General features: G+C 44.1%; 1 protein-coding gene across 1 annotated transcript in view; it reads right to left on the bottom strand.

Annotated features, from left to right (window-relative positions):
• The window catches only part of enah (ENAH actin regulator), a 101,037-nt gene extending 88,151 nt beyond the window's left edge, over positions 1-12,886 (bottom strand). Inside the window, exon 1 of the mRNA XM_041064308.1 lies at positions 12,536-12,886. Coding sequence (XP_040920242.1) covers positions 12,536-12,540 — 5 coding nt within the window. The 5' untranslated portion in view covers positions 12,541-12,886. The remainder of the gene's footprint in view (positions 1-12,535) is intronic.
• Positions 12,887-16,553: the final 3,667 nt, after the last annotated feature.

Here is a 16,553-nt window from a genome sequence, read left to right as displayed (position 1 = left end):
AGAGGACAGACACAGCTGCTGTGGAAGAGGGGACAGATGGACAAACAGAGCAGCCACCTGTTTTTACTCTTCACACACATTTACACCCAGACAGTCAGCTCTCTTCCACCAAAAATCACAGCGCCTCATCGCACCGGCCTCTCGGTGCCTCAGACAGGTTTCAGCGTCACACACACACACATTCACACACAGATATCCACACAAAGGGGCAGCATGTTTCAATGGCTGGCACTCCTCCCCACACAGGGAGGGCCCGCAGTGACTGTGAGAGGAAGCAGAGAGCATCTAGCCTGGACCGGATCATCAGACAGCCCACACCAAACACACACACACACACACAACCACACACATGCGCACACACACGCTGGCTGGCAGGGTAGGGTATTGGGCATTAGGTTGGCAGAGGCATTACAGGCTGCCACATAAGCCTCTTCTAGTTTTTACTACCAGTGACATCTGTTGCCTGAGGTTACGTGTGCGTGGATGCAGCCCTTACACTGATAATACAGCACCAGTAAGGGCAACACTGGGAGTATGATTTGCACAAATACGATGCAGTCATGGTGGAGAATCTCCAAAAAAAAAAACACAAACTAGATTTGAACAACTGAGGTCATTTGGTTCCTATTACAAACACAAAAAAAGAAGTGGCTGCAGGGTTGGGATAGGAGCGTGCAAGAGCAGCAGGCAGGAAGGATTTACACTGCAGACTGATTTTAAACTGTATCATCAAAGCAGATAAAAAGCTACTTGTTTTACAAGGCTGTGGTATCTACAGTTAATATGTGAGGGCACCACCTGATTGCAACTGTTACACTATGCACAGGTATTTGTTGACTTGTCGAATTATAAGATCCATCAAAAGACGATTCTGCTGATTTAAAACTGCTCTTTCATGAAGTTTGGGGGACGTGTGGGAGACAAATTCAAAAAAAAAAGAATGATCAAAATCAAAGCAGCAGAGGCGAAGATCATTTAAGCACCTAATAAGAGTCAAACCCCAAAGACGCTGGATCCTACATTTCCCATAACTCAGCAGCATGTTTTTATTAGACGCTCCCTGCCTGTTAAACACACACGGCATTTAAAGCCAACTCACTTTTTCAGTGTACCTGAAGTGAGCACAGTGCAGCTGTATAAAACAGAATTAGTCTGGAGCTGCTATCAGCTGACCCCTGATCATAAGTAACTTTTTAAAAAATTAATAAATAAATAGATGGGACATTCTTAGGTGAAATGTCCCTGAGAAAGACACTGAATCCTCACCAGCTGCAGAGCTGCAGCACAGTAGCTGACCCCTGAGCTCAAATATCAAATATCAGCGACGGTGGAAGCGTAAAAACACATGCTGGTGCCTGTATTGAATGCTGGGATAGCTTAAAATACAAGCACAGTGAGGTGAAGCTGTGCGGCGGAAAGCAGGCCAGAAAGCGTCTGTCTGTCCCGGACGTGGTAAAACAGATTCGCGTCTAGTCCAGGTCTCAACCTTCTAATCCCATCTGACTGTCATCTTAACCCTGCTTTCTGCTGACTTTTTACACAGTAAGCCAACAGCCCAGGTGTACACACACACAAACACGTACACAAACACTAACAGCAGGCAGGCACTGATGTGTTTCCATGTGTAAACACCGATAACGTGCATTAATAGGACTTTATCTTCCAGATGAAATAAGGGGGAAACGAGAGCTTTCTTTTTAAGTCTCAGAGTAAGCCTATGTGATTCCACAGTCCACTCGCCTTAACATCCAAGTACGTCTCTGTCATGTGAGCAGCACAAATCATTTTGGGCTCAGGCACGAAGGTTAAAAAAACCAATCAAGCCCCGTGGCCTCCAGTAGAGCTGGACTCTTTTATGTCCAGTGGAGAGAGCAGTAATCTGGTATAATCTGACTAGTGTCCACTGTGAAGATTACTGTCTGACCTCCTCCTGCCTACACCCAGGAGACACTGACACAAACGCAGGTAGTAAAGAAGGACATGTCCACACAAAGTTCAAAAACAGCAAAAGCTGAAACATAATCAGTTCCAGTTTCCTCCTGCACAGCAAAAATAAAAAAGAAGACAGAGACACATTCACGCATCTAAAGGTGAGGACAACAACAGCACCTGTCCAGAGTAATTAGAACGCCAAAAGTCGAGCTAACAGCTAACATACATCCACAACTGCCCGTGTGTGTTCTCAAGTGGCAACAGGTGATAAGCAGGCTGCTTTCGAGCAGCAGCTGTGTGACCGTGGGCTGTCAGGGGAGAAAGCGTGGCACCGCAGACCTCTGTGAGTTTAATAAGTGGCTCGTTTTAGAGATGAGGGGAAGCTTCCACAAGAAAGAGGATCTGGGGAGGAAAAAAAAAAAAAAAAAAAAAGGTCACTCAGCCCGCTGGCTGTCCAGCTCTGTACGCTCTGTTTGCTCTGTCCAAACGTGTGGGTTTTCTTTTAGATCAAAGCCAGCGAACTGGTGGATGGAAGAATGGGCTGTTCCAGAGTTTTCCTCTCACTCTGCAAAGTGGAGGTTGTTTGTCTTTTACTCGTGACCCACTTACACATACACGCACGTGTAGAGAATTCATTTATGCTAAAAACTGCAGTTACCATAAGGGATGCAGTCGTGGTTATATATATATATAGATAAAGGCCTACCCTTCCTGAATTTACCTCACACCTAAAGTAAAACACAAACAGCAAATAGCTGTCACTGTGTCCTGGATCATCTGTGCTCACTCTGGTGATTGTCAACTGTTAAAACACACTTGTGGACTGTTGGTTGGACAAAATGAGATATGAGAGGACATCACCTTAGACTCAAAAATACTGCGATGGGTGTTTCACTGTCCAAATGATTAACAAACGATTAAAGGTGACATTTAATGCTCATTTTCAGGTTTCGTGTGTGTGTGTACATGTGTCCCGAGAATGTTTAAAATATTTACTGCACAACAACAACAACAACAGGATGTGTGTCTGTGGACCTTTAAGGAAGGTGTTTGAGATGCTGTGACGTCAGAAGGATGAGAGAAGAACAATAAGTCTTAAGCTAAATGAGCCTTAAGCCAAGAGAAAATCATTACCAAATAAGGAAAGGTCATCTAGATTGAAGGTATTTGCATCCTGTGCTAATTACCGCTCATGTGTGCTGGATCACAGTACTGTACGAACCGAGGGAGACGGCCTCTCCACAGTCACCTCAGTGTGTGATGCTGCTCATGGCTCTTGCTAGCTTATAGTCTATTTGTACAAACATGTCAGTACTCTGTTACACTGCACACCGGTTAATAATAAAGTATTACCATCTGGTTCAGGACTTACTGCAGCCTCCAGAAGGTAAATGAAAGTGTGGGTGTGGGTCAGTACACACTGACACAAACGCAGTGTGTCAGTGTGTACCTCTCAGTTCATGTCATGGGTTTTCTCAAAAAAAAAACTTCGATTAAATTCATGCAAAGTCCTACAGCTCTATGAATTTTTGAAGTGTGGCCCTCGGAGATAAATTTCAGCTGGACTGGGTTGAATTTTGTACTGAACCGTCCAAGAAACCCTCAGGATAATTTGTAACAGGTATCCATGTTTGTTTGGAGTATGAGATATGTCATCATGCTCTGTGTGTGTCTGGACAGAATATTAATCTTAGTTCCTTGTGCTCAACACACATATATTCATTTGCAGTTTCAGCCTTTTCCTCCTGTGTGTGCTGTGCGTTCTCTGTATTTATGATCCAGTTGAAGTTGAAGGGATCAGAACACAAACTTTTCAAACCCTTGACACTTGAAACACTGACGCTAAAGCTAATCGACAAATACATTACCCAGACTCAGACGATCAAACATGGCTGTTGGCCTAACACAGCTTGTACAACACAGCAGTAAAACTACTATTACAACTCCAGTCAAATGCAACTCAATTCTTCTAATATTGCTCAGCCTAATCAATTCATATGCTGACTTTAATTAAGTTCAATTCATTTTCTTGGCCTGTTCTTTGTTTTGCCACATTTGTTTTTCTTTCTGAGTAATGTACTCTTGCTTTTTCCCTATGAATCTGACCTTCATCCTGCCAGTTAAATAAAATTAATTAGTAATTAGACAGATCATGGCAGCAATTACCTTAAAAGAGAGAACATGAGGCCTTGGCCCCTCACTCAGCTGAATTAAGTATTTAATGAGTAAAGTCTGGCAGTTTTAATCCTTTTTTTATAATAAAATTTATAGCAGATATGATACTAAATAAACCTTGTTTTAAATTAAGGCCGGCAACCTGTTTTGGAAAATGAAGGCAAAGTTAAAATAGTTCCCGTTTGATGCTAAAGAAAAGTAACTCTGTCAGGGCTGGGCCCGTCCTCCTCCCCCTCCCCCCTGCTCCCTCCCTTGGTCCAGCCTGTTGAGCACAGCTGACCGCGGGGAGTTCATGTGTCAGATGATTCTCTCTCCCACTGCACAGCCATTGTCCACGGGAACAAAGATGGAGAGGTTTGTCCGGGGGTTGCTTCATTACGGAGGACAAATGAGGCCTGACTTCAGTGGTTTCACAACTTGCTCTTTACAGTCCTCCCTCCCTCCGTCCCTCCCTCCGCCGTGCTTTGCCTTCGTCCGTCTTCCTGGAGCTGCAGTTCGTATCTCCTTCTCTCCGCTCATTCGACATCTAGCAAGGCTACAATTGGCTGAAAAAGGGGTGTCAATTTGGCCGCATTGTGTCGTCGCCGGGACAACCACTTCTAATGACAGAAGCATTTGTGCGTGTGTGTATGTGTGTGTGCGTGTTTCCGTGCACGGACTGACCTTTGTAACAATTAAAATTCTAAATAGCAGGTAATTTAAAGAGGAGTGAAACTAATTATTCACTTAACAGCTTTTTTTTAACTAACAAAAGGCTAAAAGATGGTGATTGTTCAGCCGGGGGGTGGAGGGTGGACGATGGGGGGGGGGCGCTCTTCTCTTGCTGCACTCTGAACCCATTAAAACAGATCCTCCCAGCAGGGATCAATAAGGCGTCATTTCATTCGTTTTATGTTTGAAGTGTCGGCTATTTTAGGGCGAAACTCTCCATATGAGTAATGATGAAACCTGCAGGAGTTTACAGTGTTTTCTTCAACAATAAGAGCGGAACAGCTCATCACAGCTTGGCTGACAGACGTTCCTCCTGCCTCCTGCTTCTGAAATGAATGATGGATGGTTGTACACCATCAGAACCCCCCCTGCCCCCCCCCCCCACCCCCACCCCAACCCTGATCTCTCTGTGACGGCCATTTTTTTTCCCCATTCTTCCTTTCACTGTGGCCGCTCAGAACAACTGTAATGTGACTTCGACAGCTCGTCTTAAGAGCCAGTTCTGAGAAGCCATAAACCGGCCCTAAGCTTGTAACACACGCACAGTAATCGAGCTAATGAAGGTCGGTAAATACCTCCAAAACACCACAACGTGCCGTTTTCTATTTCTACATGTGTGAAGTACAGAATGAGAGACGTGTGGGTGTGTGGGCTTTGGACTTTGTTTTGTTTTTTAGTTTTTTTTAAAGCACTTTAGATGAAGCAGTAGCCAGCACAGCTCCATTCATCCTCTCACACACACACACACACACAAAGCTCCAGCATTATGATGCCCCCAGAGAAACTATTACCGTGACAACAGAAATCTATGCTTATCATAAAAAAAAAACGTTATTTATTTGAATTACGTTAATTATCCTAACTATGTAAACGTGTGTGTGTGTGTGTGTGCTGCATCTGTGCAGCGACCTGACAGAAGGTTCAAGGAGTTAGCAGCCACAAGGGAGCAACAATAATCCCTTTAACAAGCCAAACCCCGTTCAGAGCGCGTACCTCTCCCCTGACTGTACTTCACACTGTCTCTGTGCAGCCAAACTACTGGGAGAAACACGAGAGAAATTCAGCGCTGCCATTTTTCCTCTAGATTTTAGCTGCCCAATCTCGGTGCCTTCTCCGCGTCCACAGCGTCCTTCACAGCATCAGCTCTGCCCGGAAGGACGAGCAGCAATAAGAGAGGCGGTGCAATGTCCGCCCATTTTGACACGCACACAGAAGGAAAAGCACAGGTGTAAATAATAAAATGAATGAGGGCTGAGCTCAGCTGCTTCACCCTAACCCTGCAGAGAAAAAAGGGTCTGCTCCCAGCAAAGCCCCGTCCACATCAAAGAACTAACTGGCCAGAAAATTAGACCTTAACCTGTGTCAGTGAACAACATGCTGCCGTGAAATGACATATCACGAACATTTGGAAAAGCAATTGTCTAGAAATCCAAAGTGTCAGATCCTTAATGCCACAACATGAGCAGCACAAGTCAAACCAAACACACACACAACATATGATTTCTGTTCTGAAACATTAGGCTGCTCAGATGACGGTTTTCTACCTTTCGGTTTAAATGAATCTGCTGAAAATATTACTTGAATATGTGTGTTTATTTTTCCTAAAGTATCCGTGGCAGCTACTGTACTAATGTATAAAGTATTTATGGTTTTGTTTTGGTGATTAAAAGCCTTAAAAGGCGAGGGTGAGAGGAATGTTTGCTAATTCGCTGCATCTGAATGTAATCCACAGCAGACCGGGTCGGTGTTGGAGCATGTGTGAGCACAAGTTGACAGATGTATAGGCTGTATACTTGTCTGTGTTCGCATCCTGACAGCCATCTGTACACCTGGTCTGTCCCAAACACACTCACACACACACAGAGGACAGTACAGGACGGGGTGTCCTGGAGACTAATGTTTCAGAGCTAACCCTGCCCCAGGTGCCGTCACCTTGTCTGCAGGTTCACAGCATTCCACCTTCCCCATAGCCAGCAAGTGATGTCAGTGACAGGAGATCCACAAACCCACAGGATGGCGAGGGAACGCCTCACAGGTTAAACACACAACCTTCCTGTCAGTCACACACACACACACACACTGGCACACACTCTGATCCTGTTCACCCTCTCAGCTGAAAACACTTCACTTTCACTTTATCTCTATAAGAACAAACGTGTCTCATCAATACATTTAAAAAAGTGGAGCTGTCGAGTTTAATCGTGTCTTTTCTGTTTATTTTTTTACGGCTCGGTTGTTAAGGCTGCACAATTACGGCTAAGATCAATACTGCCAACATGCTACACTTATATCATTAGTAATCGCACAGCCACCACAGCAATATGAAACTATAAACAAGTGAGCGGTTTTAGCAGGTGGGTGTGAGCTTGTGTGTGAAAAGTCAAAACACAGTGTCAGTGGGACGTTGCTGCTAATCTCGTATGTGACCGTCACCTCTGGATTTAGCATGGAAGCGACAGAATGTGACTGCAGGTTGTCGCTCCGCTGACATCCACAAGTTCATCTTAGCAAAAGTCGACTAAAAGTAAATCTTCATAATACATAATTGCTTATTATAGTGTTCACTAGATGATATCATCTATCAATAATCTTTGAAACAGCTGTTTAATTATTACCGAGTACATGTCAATCATCCTAAAGTCAATGTGCCCAATAAGCCTGGTTCTTTCAACAAGATTTTAGTTTAGTCTGTGGAGATAAAGATCAATGAGCTGGGCCAGGGTTTCAACTAATCCTCCTGATCTCACGTTCGAACATACCGCCTCTTCTTCTGTTCTTCATTCTCTGTCAGTCAAAGCAAGGTGGAAAAGCCCCGATGCCACTTAATACTTCAGTGGAAGGGAAGCAGCTATCTACTATGAAGACCGGGGTCAGAAATGACCCTGACATTTTATGAAATTAGCGTAAAAAGAAAAGGGCTGCCCCCTAAAATAATCAGATTACAGGCCCATTAATCAAGCCTCATTTAGTCAGACGGGTTTTTTTTTTTTTTAGCTGCGTCACTGTACACACATCAACACAGGACAACACTTTAAAAAAGGCAGAAGGAAACATGGGACAGAGCTAGAAAGACAGACAGATTCCACCAAATTCTCAATCACCGTTCACCAGATGTTGACCAGATGAGGCGCTGACCAAAGAACGGTTAAAGGATGCACTCTGGGAAGAAAACATGACTCATAACCCCAGCAAGGTTAGACTGGACATGTTTTGCGTAGGACCTGCTATATTTACAGTGACCACACTCCACAGTGGCACAAATGTTTACTGGTTAAAAGTGCATTATTTACCAACTGCTCCCAAATATATACATATACATATATTTTCAGCGAAAAGGCCATGAGTGGAGGACTGTGGCTGTAGTGATCATATTTATGAAACACAGAGTCTTTTCTGTCTTTAACTGTTGTTTCATAAAGCAGAAATACCTTGTTATGTTTAAATACAGTAATATTTTGACCACAGTGACTTGATGCTGTGATCACAGTTTATGGCTACGCTCAGCGCTCAGTGTCCTGGGAGAGCTGCAATGACTTCACATCAGCAGACGGCTGAAAAATAAGACAGGAGATGTGAGGGATGGCACTTGTTACTTGTGGTAATGGATGGAAATAACAAAGAAAAAGAAACCCTGGCTGGAGGAAGCAGCCCCTTTTTGAAGCCCACTGAAAGGGGGGGGGCATGAGAGAGTGTGATTAAGGACAGACTGGCAGAGAGATGATGCAGAGCGAGGAGAGAAGCAGTGAGAGAGATAGGGAGTGCAAGGAGCAGATGGTGGCAGGGAGCCAGCCACGATCAAACCCCCACCCACCCTCCCAAAAAAACTTCTAAAGAAATCACTGGAGCACAATAACATCACTCTCCTGTTCACGTGCGCTTCGCATTTTTTTTTAGCAAAATCCACGTTGACGATGTGTTCGTTTGGCGTGGTTAGGTCAGCTGAGACTCTTCCAGCGGATTAGTCCGTTTTAATGATTTCTATCTGACATTTTCTGTGAATGATTCAAGTTTACAGTCACATCTGTGGCATGAAGGTAACAAAAAGTCACATCAGTGGATCTGTGAGGATTAGCAGCAGATCTGGAGGGAAACTTCAGATCAGTCGCTGCTCTTAGATGAAGGACAATAACACAGAAGAGGCGACTGGAGAGATTTATAAAACTGGATCTGTTCAAAAGGTTCACAGAAATGTCTTTGGCATCAAATAGCATACTTTGGTACTCATTTTATACTAATAGGTTGGTATGTTCCCTAATAATTAAGTCATATTTCTTATAATGATATTAGAGCTAATGATCTATCAGTCTATGTATCAGCTCCCCTGTGACGGTTTCTCTGTCTAGACTCAATAAAACTCCAGAGGTGACTTGAGTCAGTGACTGTAGTTTAAGCCTTTTAAATCAAAGGACATGACAAATGTATCCTCATTTCAAATTAGCCTCAGGCTGACCCTCATTAATGCCTTCGTTTGGATGGGATAACATACAGTAACTGGTCGCGGTCCCGTGTCAAACTCCACAGTGACTGGGAGGGTTTTTCTCTCCACACAAACAGCTCCCTCCGCTGCATGTAGCCCCGGCCTCAGCTCCTGTCATTCATCCGCGGTGTGAACCTGCAGCGACTGGGAGGCACGAGGCCTTTCAGCGATTGTCAAGGCTTGTTACCATGACACTTCGCAGCCCCGCCACCCCCCGACGACGCGGCTTATCAAACGGGCCGGAGATAAGCTGACATCAGCATTACATGTTGCCTGACAGAAAGCAGGGAAACAAGCAGACTGTGATTATCTATGTATATATAAACTCTTCTCCTCATGGTTTGGGAATGTGCTCTGGTCAGGTACCTCTGACCTCAACAGCTGGCTTTAAACCACCAACACCTACTTTTGCTGCTGTGGTTGACAGTGAGGTTCTGTCAGCTACAGATGCAGGGGATGGATTGAGAGACTCTGGCTGCATTTACATGTGTAGCTACATACACATAAAGGGAAGTTTAATCACCTCTTACTGGACATTAATGGACTTGTAGTGGCAGGATGTGCTCAACACAAGTCAGTTCAGAGACGTTCATGGCACCACGTCTGCTGGCAACATTTTGAGAATGGTCCCACCTGCGTGTGCTGAACAGCCAGCAGACCCATAACTAAAGCCTGTCACACTGTCACACAACCACGACCGTATGGCACACTGACACACTGCCACAAGTGCCCTGCATGAGTCAGCTCCAAGCAGCTGAGGCCACCACACACACACACACCTGTTACACCCCACAGACACACCAATACGTCCCTTCTGGACATACATTTCTCTAACAGCGGGGGAAAACAACTCAACAAAAAGGAAGTGAGTCTTTATTCCTCTCTGCTGCCGTCCGTGGTTTGGAGATGTTCCGTTCAAACACTGCTCCAGTCTGAGGAGAGATACGCACATCCACACAAGACACACACATCCAACTGAAAACAACTAATGAGAGAGCTGTTAATAAGTACGAGGAAGAAGAGGGGAAGAAATGAGAGACATGAAAAGTTAGTGGTTTCCATTCTGGGACATGGACATAACATGTGGATCCTTGAAACAAACAAAGCTATTGTTAACTTGCAGTTTGGCCCGCAGAGAGATTCCAACAGCTGGATTCAATTAGGGGCTTTCTTAAAGGGGGCAGGCCCCATCCACACTGCATGTCTCACTTCTTAACACACATGCACACAAAGTTAGATCATGAATTAAAAAAAAAAACTCAAGGTCACACATGTCCATAGAAGCTTTCTCGCTCACAGCACCACGCCAGAGGAAATATCAGACGAAAACCTCGACGCCGTGTTAGCTGGGTGAGCCGTGTCCAACAGATCCCAGTAAAAAAAAACACACTTTTTGCCTCATCAGCAGCCTTGGGCGTTTTTAAGGACACATTCCTGAGGGGAAGGAAATTCTACATAAAGTAACAGCTTACAGTGATTCCTCTGCCAGCATTCAAGCACAGGAGGAAAAAAAAAATGGCCACTTCTAGACCTTGACACTTAGGTGGTAACATAACAAGCGTGGGTTTTGCAAGTGTGAGGCTGTCAAAGACAATTTAGGAACTCCAAGCTGCATGCAACAATAATGTTACAGGAGATTTTTGGAAACTTGAAAGAGAAGGCAACAAGCAGTTCATGATGCAACTGACTCGGAGGAGAATACATTTTCATTTCCAGTGTTGGCCATTTACCATTCTGTATTGATCTATAGCAGCCAGTCCCCTCCTGTCTATACGTACGCTCGGCTTGAGATCAATCCTTCCCTTCAAAAGACAGTGAACATCATGTTCACTGGGAGACAAAGACCCCTTTTATACAGCCTGTTCAAGGCGGGAATGATGCGCCTTTATTCCGCCTCGACTGTTCTGCATTAAAAGGTACGAACACGGAATGAGGGGGCACTGCTTTTCTGGCAAGGAGCCGGGAGCTGAGGTAGTCACAGAGCTGGATCCACATCTGTAGGCCTCAGGCCTCAACTATAATCCCTTGAGGACACACACACGCACACACATGGGATTGATGTGGACACCATGACACACGTAGTTGTTCTTATCATACTACTTCCTAGTCCACTTGAAGTCCACCAGCTGTGCATGCTCCAGCCAACTGGAGGGGTCCACGCACAACAAATAGGAAGGTAGAAGAACACAAGTACCTCGCGTACACCCTCTGATGATCAAATCTACGCCACTCGGACCCTAGTGGACCCTCACATACTCGCAGATGCTTAAAATATGACACTAGCTTGAGAGGGAGAACCTGTATGGCGCTGGCGTGCTTTCTAAAATCCCACATGAGGGCAGCACTCAGCTGATTTTGTTTTGTTCAGTGTAAACAAGCAAAGGCAGCAAAATGATGGGTCTTCATCACAGCAACAGAGCAGGAGGATCTCTATTTAAAAGAGGCTAAACTCTGTCCATGTCACACAACAGCCACACACGTATCACATCAAACTGATCCCAGGGCTTCAGAGCAGCAGAGTCATGAGGGTGTCAAGTGGATGCACCCTACCTGTGTACCTGTGGGTAGACTGGCACCACTGGTTTTAAAAAGGTGTGACCTCAGTACACCTCTGGCATGTGTCATGAAGTCTGAGCAGAGACATTCATTGGTATTTTCCAGCCATTCTCCAACACACAGAGGTGCACACGCTGTTTACACACACACACAAAAACAGAAGCACCGACAAACACAAAAGCCATGTTGGATGCATGATGTTCATGTGTGTGTGTGCGTGCCCGTGTGTGTGTCTGTCAGCGTGTAACACATATAATGTGGCATCAAACAAATGCAACCCCATCAGCAGCGCTGAAAGATAATCCCTCTTATGCAGCGTGGAAGTGGCAGCAGGAGCGAGCGAGCGAGCGAGCGCCATTCCAAACCCATGCACGTCCTCAAATGCAGCACAGACAACAGAGTGTGAGGGTGAAGCAGCCTGTCGGTGTCAGAGAGCTGACAGTACACACTAATAAGGCTCACGTGGCACTGCAGGTACACATTTCACACACTTTCCTTTAATACAAGACGTTTTTAAACCGTCCGTCACCTCTCGGAGCAGCGTTAGATAATATCTGAGCTGTGCTCCGGTGCTCATCTGCGCCCCAAACTCCTGACTTTGATCCCGTTATCGCCCCGCTGAGCGCTGAGCGGCCACTTCTCTAATTATTCGTCCATATTTCAGACATGTACTGAGCCTCTTACCTCATGACGCAAGTGTTGTCAGGCCAGATATATCACAGACTGCGTGTGTGTGTGTGGACCACCGGCGACTTCTTCTGTAGTTTCTCTCAAAAGTTCACCGCTGGGTTCGAGGCTACAGGGCAGGCGACCAGATGAATGAGGCTCCGGCGAGCTATGGAGAGGTTTCACAGTTTGCGGGCTATCCGGTAAAAAGTACAAAAAAAGAAAGAAAAGAAAAAAGAAAAGAAACAGTCCAATCCTACATGATCTAGAGCATCGCGGCTCCGCTGACGGCGAAGAGTCACTGGGGACAAAGTGGACGACCGCGGCGTTTCTCTGCGTCTGCTGGTGGGGGCACTTGTGTCGGTGAGATGCGGCTCTCTGCCGCTCGGATACCGGTCTGCTGCCGCTGCCTGCTGGCTGCTGGGCGTGCTGCGTTCGCGGCCGCACTGGAAACCCCTAGATTGAAGTTCCGCAGTCACAAACGGCCCCACCACTGAAAGCTATTTCTAATGCGCTAAACTAATGCTACATATTTAATGAGAAGTGGCACATTCCAGACAAACAACACAAAACTAACTAACTAAATAAATAAGTAAATACATTTAAAAACACGGGGGCTAATTTAGCGATTTGCGTGTGTTAAAAACAAACACGTCTCGGGGGAATCCTGTTTATTTACTCAAAACAAAGTTAACAAAATGAAAGGACGGTAAGATTATTATTATTATTATTATTAGATATAGTTTACCAAACTCCACACAGCTTGAGAAACAAGAAAATCTGTTTCTCTGACATGTTTTCTGACATGTTTCATTGCAGTCCAGCAGTTGGATGATAACACATTGCCTCAGAGTATCAGGTTAATTTATTAGACAGAGGCAGTGTCTAATAAATTGCTTCTGCTGTCCGTTAACTAAAACTCACATCTGTAAACTCGGGGTATGGCTTACATTGGGCTAGCCTGTAAGAAACTCATTTGTTGCGTCTTTCGTTTGCGCTGTTTTTAACCAGCGCATGATTTCCAACGGGACCTGAACGCAGCAATTGACGCAACTTGTGGGACGTAGCACGTACAGGTTGCCCCTGACAACTGAGTTGGATCTCTTGCAGTGTGTTTTCTGTCTGTGATGTTGAGCTGGGACCTAAGCAGCCTGCAAATAGTACAACAACAGTATGTTAAATTTACTGTCTGTAAATGTTGCACGTGTGCGCAATGACAACAAAATATTCATTCAGTTTAGACAATAAATAAGCTCCCAGTGAACTTACTGAAAGAATTTGCTGTGCACAGTGTAGATGAACATTTTCCTATTATGCCAAACCTCTGTGAATATAAAGCTGCTGCCAGTGCTGAGGTCACCTGAGGAATATGTCAGTAGTTGCATTGTATTTGATGAAAGTTTGGACACCTGCAGAAAAATGTCCACCATGCACATGTCATCAACATCAAGAATATAGATTTGGGTTTTCAATACTTTGCTTTTTACTGTCTTAACAATAATGGTTGGACAAAGACAGCTGCAACCACATAGACATGTAGACAAAGGAAAACAGAAGTTAGTTTCACAGGCCTTAAAAAAGTCAGTACCAGTTCTACATGTAAACATGACTGTGCCTGACTTTTACCTTAAATGTTTTTCATTTCTCACTCAAATGGTTTCATTCTATTTTCAGTGACTTCATCCATAACACAGCATTTTTCTGAGCCTTTTAAATAATTAACGAAAGAAAGAAAACAAACACAGGACTCAAAAGCACAACTCAGAGAAACCAAAGAAAAGTTTGAGCAGTTCATCTTTAATAAAAGGCAGTGCAGATAAGGGCTAGGCAAGGGGGCAAAGTCAGCAGCAGGGGAGCAGTTGTCAGTAACAGGCAGGAACACCAGGCAGAAAGGGAACAGACAAAAGGCAAAGTCCAATGACATACAGGAGGTCAGAGACGGGCAAGGAGGGAAAAAAACAGGTGTGTAGAAAAAGGCTGGAAAGCTGCAGATGGGATGGCACATAGCTGAATAACCAAATGAACTGTGGTCAGGACACCAGACAGTGAGGACACATTATCTGCCAAATTAAATCACCAAACATGTTGCCAGTTGCCTCAACAATTGCCAATGACAGGCAAAGAAAAAACACTGAAATCATGTAAAAACTTTCAATCTCTATCATCTTTTCTACCATTAAGAGACTCCATTGTTTGACTGCACTACCTCCATCTGAGTGCAATGCAAAAAGCATTGGGAGAATGTTGATTAGGAGAGTGATATCAAAAGCTTTAATCTGTCTTTTCTGACCTTGCAAATCTAAACCAGCTGAAGGGAAAGCCCTGGCTGGGCCTGTCAGGCCCACTGTTTTGAAACGAGGCCTCAGACTGTATCTGATTTGTAGAGTGAGGAAGACAGCGACGCCCAGAAAATGAATAACGTGACTGAATCCTTCAGCTGCTGTGGATATACCCTGACTATTACGTTCGAAGGAAGCTGGGCAGCCTCTGCAGGTTGTCTGATGTGATTATGAAAGAGGTTTTCCAAAGAATAAAAAAGGTAAAGGTCATATTATGAGTTCTTCTCCCTTTATGTAACGCTGCTATGTTTTGATAGAAAGTTGTAAATCTGTTTGGAAAAGGGCAAAGTGATTTTGCCAAAACAATGCCAACAGTTGTAGGATGCAGTTTTGCTTCCACAGTGCAGGTGTTTGTGGATGTCGGGGAGATTTCATACACAACATCTGTGCAGTCAGTATGTTTAGAATCATATGGTTTTTTTTATGTATATGTATATATGTATTAGGGTTGTAAACATCCATACTATAAGAAATGCTCAGTTTGTGTTGTGTATAAACTGATAAATTCCCTTTTAAATTAGAGTTCTACTCTTTTTTCCCCAATATAATACCTCTGTGATACTGGACATTATAGGTGGCTTGTCCCTGCCACTGTTATAGATTCTTGTGTATTTGAACTCTTTCTAAAGTTTGTAGTTTTGCATTGTTTTCATGTGTGTAGCCAAGCCGCCTGCGTGTGCCTTTTTCCAGACTCACTGCCTCATATTACCCTTTAGGGGACAAATAAAGTATCAGAGTTTAACTGAATTGAATGTGTGGGTGTAGTAACTACAACACTGGCTCCTTTATTTTCATGTATTTGATTCTGAAGTAGATGCAACTCGTTCACTCGAGTGACTGAGCTGCAGCTGACTCAGCTGATGATGAATGAGCCGTCAGCACACCACCCACTCCTCACCAGCTCTGTTACTGTGACATCAAACATGCTGAATAAGTAAATGTCATTAGACGTGAGGGAGATGAAGCTCACTCTCCTGCTCCTCTAACTGTGGGACACTCCCACTCACTGTCCAAATGTTGTCATGAGCCTCCAAACTTCAGTTCCACACAGTTCTCAGTCAGTCTTCATCCAGTTCATCGAATAATACCCATAAACATCCACCCATAAAAACACACACACGCTTTGTCTGCCATCTAGTGGACAAACGATGAAATACCACCCATCGCCTCTTACCCCCAAGAGAGCTTCTTTCCGAAGTGTTACCGTTAGTAAAACGTGGTACACATGCTATTTTATCAGAATACTGTCCTTATGTACAATTTTGATGCACTTTAGTTTTACTTTATGCTCCATTACACGGATTTTTTATATGGTCAGGTTATGAACCATTACATTTACCCATTAATAACCACAACTTTACCAGACACAACAATGCTCACATTTTAATGTTGTAGGAATGACTATTTTCATTTAATAATAATAATAACAACGTAAAACACAGTACTTTCTCAAGTAACCTTATTTTTACATTATGGTATTACTGCTAGACTGATCTGGATACTTCCTCCATGACTGAGTACCTCACACCATAATCTGGTTCGGAATAAACTCCGAAAACCTTGGGATAGGAAGAAAGGAATGATTAGAAAAAAACTTAAATACAAAAGAGATAATTAGAGTTAGAGATAATTACTTAGGGTTAGGTTGATGTTAGGTTAAGGTGAAGAGAAACATGCAGATGAGAAATGTTCGCATT

The sequence above is a fragment of the Toxotes jaculatrix genome, chromosome 19, assembly GCF_017976425.1.
Source record: "Toxotes jaculatrix isolate fToxJac2 chromosome 19, fToxJac2.pri, whole genome shotgun sequence".
Lineage (NCBI taxonomy): Eukaryota > Metazoa > Chordata > Actinopteri > Toxotidae > Toxotes > Toxotes jaculatrix.
This window is presented reverse-complemented; position numbering and strand designations above follow the sequence as displayed.